This window comes from Cynara cardunculus (genome assembly GCF_001531365.2).
Source record: "Cynara cardunculus var. scolymus isolate 2C chromosome LG 8, CcrdV1, whole genome shotgun sequence".
Lineage (NCBI taxonomy): Eukaryota > Viridiplantae > Streptophyta > Magnoliopsida > Asterales > Asteraceae > Cynara > Cynara cardunculus.
Window position 1 is genome coordinate 8,584,618 of NC_037535.1, and position 5,357 is coordinate 8,589,974.

A 5,357-nucleotide genomic window follows, 5' to 3' on the forward strand; every position below is an offset into this window, starting at 1 on the left:
TCTTTGAGACGATTGACAAGGGAACACCATGACGAGTCACTATTTCTTCAATATAAATATTCACAAGCTTTTCTAAAGGATAATTCTCCTTAATTGGTAGAAAGTGCGCAAATTTCGTTAGACGATCTACAATAACCCATATGGCATCATACCCCTTCGGAGTTTGCAATAACCTCATGATGAAATCTATTGTGATATGATCCCACTTCTATACAGGAATTCCCAAGGACTGTAAATTCCCATATGGTCGTTGATGTTCAATCTTTACTTGCAGACACGTCAAACATTGCTCCACTTATTTTGCAATATCTTTCTTCAATCCTGGCCACCAATAAAATGGTTTCAAATCGTTATGCATCTTCTGGATGAATCAAGTATCGTGATCTGTGACTTCCGTCTATAATTAATTCACGGTTATTCCTAGAACGTGGTACCCAGATTCTATCTTGGAAACATAGAATCTCTTTAGTTCTTCGTCAAGGTTGTTATTGTTCTTCCAATTCTTTTAGCTTTGAAATTTTCTTCTTTAACGACTTCACTTTCATATACCAAAATTTTGTTAAGAATGTTGGGGATTAAGTTTGTTCTCAATGCAGTGGCTTTAATTCTATTATTTTCCTTCCTGCAAAGCGCGTCAGCTACTACATTTGCCTTCCCGAGATGATAAAGAATTTCACAATCGTAATCGTTCACCAATTCGATCCATTGTGTTTGCCGCATATTTGATACCTTCTTGTTAAACAAATGTTGAAGACTTTTATGATTAGTGTAAATATGACATTTAGCCCCTAACAAATAATGTCTCCAGATCATCAATGCAAAAACGACGACAATGAGATCCATATCATGCGTAGGGTATTGTTTCTCGTTATCTTTTAATTGTCTAGTAGCATATGCAATAACTTTCCCCCTCTGCATCAATACACATCCCAAACCTAATTTTGATGCATCACTGTATACCACAAAATATTTCGACCCATCTGGTAGAGATAATATTGGAACACTACATAATCGATCCTTCAACAGTGGGAAGGCTTTAATTTGATCATCTCCCTATTCATACTTAACACTTCTCCTTGTCAGTTTGGTCAAGGGTGCAACAATACATGAGAAGTCTTGAATAAACTTTTGATAGTACCCCGTCAGACCCAAGAAACTACGAATCTTGATAGGGGTTCTCGGTACTTCCCATTTCTCAATAGCTTCAATCTTTGCAGGATCAAATTTTACCCCTGTTTCAGAAACAACATGACCCAAAAATTGGATTTCCTTCAACCAGGATTCATACTTGGACAATTTTGCATACAATTTCTCCATCTTCAAAAGTTCGAGAAATTAAACGAAGATGTTCGGCATGCTCAGCTTCTGATCGTGAGTATATAAGAATATCATCGATAAATACAATAACAAATTTATCAAGATATTCATTACATACCCTATTAATCAAATCCATGAATGTTGTTGGACCATTTGTTAGACCAAATGGCATGACCAGAAACTCATGATGTCCATATCTAGTTCGGAATGCAGTTTTGGCAATATCTTCGTCTCTAACTTTCAACTGATGATACCCGGACCGCAAATCGATCTTGGAGAAGTAACTTGCCCCTACTAATTGATTAAACAAATCATCAATTCTTGGCAAAAGATATTTGTTCTTTAGCATCAGTTTATTCAGTTCTCGATAATCAATACATATTTTCATCGTCCTGTCTTTCTTTTTAACAAACAACATGGAAGCACCGCAGGGAGATGTACTCGATCTGATAAAGCCCTTGTCAAACAATTCTTTTAGCTATGTCATTAGCTCTTTTAATTCAAACGATGCCAAAAGGTATGGAGTTCTGACCACTGGTGTTGCCTTAGGAATTAGATCAATTCTTAACTTCACGGATCGATCAGGTGGTAAACTAGTCAATCATCAGGAAATATCTCAGGATATTTACATAGAATAGGGATAGACTCTTGTTTACCTTTTTATTTCTTTGAATCAACCACATAAGCTATAAATCTTTTCCCTTTCTTAACACACTTTCGGTCTTTCATAACAGATATCAGCCTAGTGTGAGGATCCCGCCGATCACCATAAATCAAAATTGGCCCTTTTCCCTGTAAATCAATGCTTATTATCTTTTTATTACACACGATGATGACTTAATTTTCTGCTAACCAATCCATACCCATCACAACATCCGATTCTCTCATCGGCATCGAGAATAAACAAATCGATAATGACCACCCCTCAACCTCTATTTGGCAGTTATTAAACATATGGGTAACATATACTTGACTATTATTAGCAGTATCAACTACTGACGTATAGTCAAGGGGCACATAACTCATATATAAACAACCAACAAATAAAGGTGATACAAATGAATAATTGGCACTGAAATCAAATAACACCTTTGTATATACAGAGTTTATAAGAAAGGTACTTGTTACCACATAGGGAATTTTCTCTACCTCCCCCTTTGACATATGAAAAGACTGTCCTTTTGTCCTATCAGATTCACCTCTTATGATATTGTCTCTTCCGTATGTACTTGGAGTATTTCCACCCAAAGACAATCTTGGAGTCTTTAACTAAGCACAGTCTGATTTTATATGATCAGGAGAATCACACTTGTAACAGCGTTGAGGCATCTGACAATCTCGTGAGATATGCCTCGACTTTCCATACTAGAAACAACTATTTGATTCAAACTGCAATGGTGAACATGGTGACATATTTGACAGCGTTGTTCATTAAATTATTGAATTGGACGATTCTTTGTTTTTACAAATTTTGGTCTTCTATACTCAGTCGAAGACCCCTCTCATTTCCTTTTCTCAACTATTTTTTTTTCTCCCTGCCAATTCTTGTTTCTTTCAATTGTTTCTGCCACGTCTACTGCTAATGGGAATGTTGAGGGATTCATTGCAATCATAAATTCTCATATTGAAGGCTTTAATCCCTAGATGTATCTCTTGACTTTACGAGATTCTGATGAAATGTAGTGTTCGACAAAACGAAAGTGTTCAATGAATTTCTCTGTGTACTCCCTTACTGTTTGATTCCTTTGAAATTTATTGAAAAGTTTCATTTGACTATATTTGTATATCGTGCCAATTCAGGTATCTTATGTCTGTTGACTAGAGCTTTTGGTGTTCTCTGTCTTTGGCGTTCAACCGCCTTGAGCAATTTCGGGTGTTCAGCCGACTTAGGCATCCAATCGACTTTGGGCGTTCATGCGACAAGGCATATAGTTTGATGTCATAGGCGACATGGCCTTTGTATGTTTTATAAAGTCATGTTTCGACTTATTTTAAAGAAATGATTTAATCTTTTAGATTGAATCCTTCCTAAGTCATGCCGATGTCTAGCGATCGTGTGAATCTGCAAGGGAATATCAATTAGAATGGTCATTGGTTTGACCAAGAACCCTGCAATGTATAAGTCAGTAACATTCTTTTGGGAAATAATCATAAATGAAAAGGTTAGAAAAAGTTTTTTTTTTCCAGATGTACCGCATTCCAGCTACGTGGGATTTTGCAATTATCCATAGTATGTAGTCAGTATGCTCCTTCTCCAATGACTTCTGTGATTTTGTATGGTCTTTCCCAAGTGGTGGAAATCTTACTTACATTTGGCTCTTTGGAAACCATGTTGTAGGATATAGTCGCCTTCTTGGAAGACTTTTGCCTTAACATTCTTTTTGAAATGTTGAGCAATCATTTGTTGATAAGAGACCATCTTTATTAACACTGACTAGCATAATTCTTCTAAATAAATAACTTAGGTTAACCAAGTTATGATCGACTGATTGATGTCATGCAACCGGTATTTCGATCTCAATAGGCAATACTGCCTCACACCTGCAAACGAGGGTGCGTCTGCCTGTAGATGTGCGAGGGGTCATAGGCTTATCCTATAGGATTGAGGGAAGTTCCTCGATCCATTTTCTTTAGAAATTTTGAGTTGCTCTTTGATTGAATTGATAATAACTTTATTACTTGACTCATCCGACTGTGGATAATACGATGTAGACGTAATAAGTTTTACACGTTGTTCTTTACAAAACTGTCGAATTTTGTCGCTGATATATTGCAATCCGTTGTCCCATATAATTTTGGATGGAATTTCAAATCTGCCAATGATGTTATTCTGGATAAAGATACGACCTTTTTATCCTTGACTTGAGAAAAAATGGCAGCCTGTATCTATTTAGAGAAGTAATTTGTAAGAACCAAAGGAAATGTCATTTGTCCGGGCACCAAGGGGTAATTTTCCATGATATCCATGCCCTATTGCATGAATGGTAATGGAGTTTCAAGAAAAATGAATTTTCTTGAAGGTTTATGAATCATACCTGAGTGTCGTTCACAGGCGTCACAACTTTGGACATATGAAATAACATCATGTCGTAGTGTAGGCCAATAATAACCCTGTCGTGAGAGGCAGTTGGCCGAACTTTGAGTGCCATAGTGATTTCCACACTCTCCGCCATGCATATATTTGAGGATATTTTTTGTCTGTCGCCCAAACACACATCTCAGATTTAATCCAGTCCAAGATTGCCTGTATAGTATTCCTAAAATTAATGTGTATCGGGATGCTTTGAATCGAAGTTTTCAAGCCTCAATTTTCTCGTCAGGTAGTTGGTTGTGGATGAGATAATTCCTTATTTATTTCAACCAATTGTTCTCCTCGTTAATCACAAGCGTTTGTTGATCTTCATCGATGGATGGAGACATAAGTTGTACTAGCAGTACCGTGACAATTGATGATTTTCTCTGTTGATCCCAGATCTCTCAATAACACTAGTACTTAAGTTAAGAATAACCTAAATATGTTGTGTGGATGAATAAAATGAAGAACACTCAAGAACACAAGATAAATTTTCAAGAATATACTGAGTGCCGAATGATTCACTTTATTTCAAATGATTATATAAAAAGCGTAACCGTTTACAAGAGACCTAACGCCTATTTATACTAGATAGCTAAATAAGGAGATTGCTATCTATGGAATATANCAAATGATTATATAAAAAGCGTAACCGTTTACAAGAGACCTAACGCCTATTTATACTAGATAGCTAAATAAGGAGATTGCTATCTATGGAATATATTATGCAAATCTCTTACGAAAAGGAAAACTTATCTACTTAAGTTAAGAATAACCTAAATATGTTGTGTGGATGAATAAAATGAAGAACACTCAAGAACACAAGATGAATTTTCAAGAATATACTGAGTGCCGAATGATTCACTTTATTCCAAATGATTATATAAAAAGCGTAACCGTTTACAAGAGACCTAACGCCTATTTATACTAGATAGCTAAATAAGGAGATTGCTATCTATGGAATATA

General features: G+C 36.0%; 1 protein-coding gene across 1 annotated transcript in view; it reads right to left on the minus strand.

The window, feature by feature from the left end:
• Positions 1 to 257: 257 nt before the first annotated feature.
• LOC112516164 overlaps positions 258 to 5,357 on the minus strand; it is a 12,559-nt gene continuing 7,459 nt past the window's right edge. The window contains exons 2-4 of the mRNA XM_025123185.1: positions 1,436 to 1,657; positions 1,139 to 1,317; positions 258 to 321 (exon numbers count right to left, since the gene is read on the minus strand). Coding sequence (XP_024978953.1) covers positions 258 to 321; positions 1,139 to 1,317; positions 1,436 to 1,657 — 465 coding nt within the window. The remainder of the gene's footprint in view (positions 322 to 1,138; positions 1,318 to 1,435; positions 1,658 to 5,357) is intronic.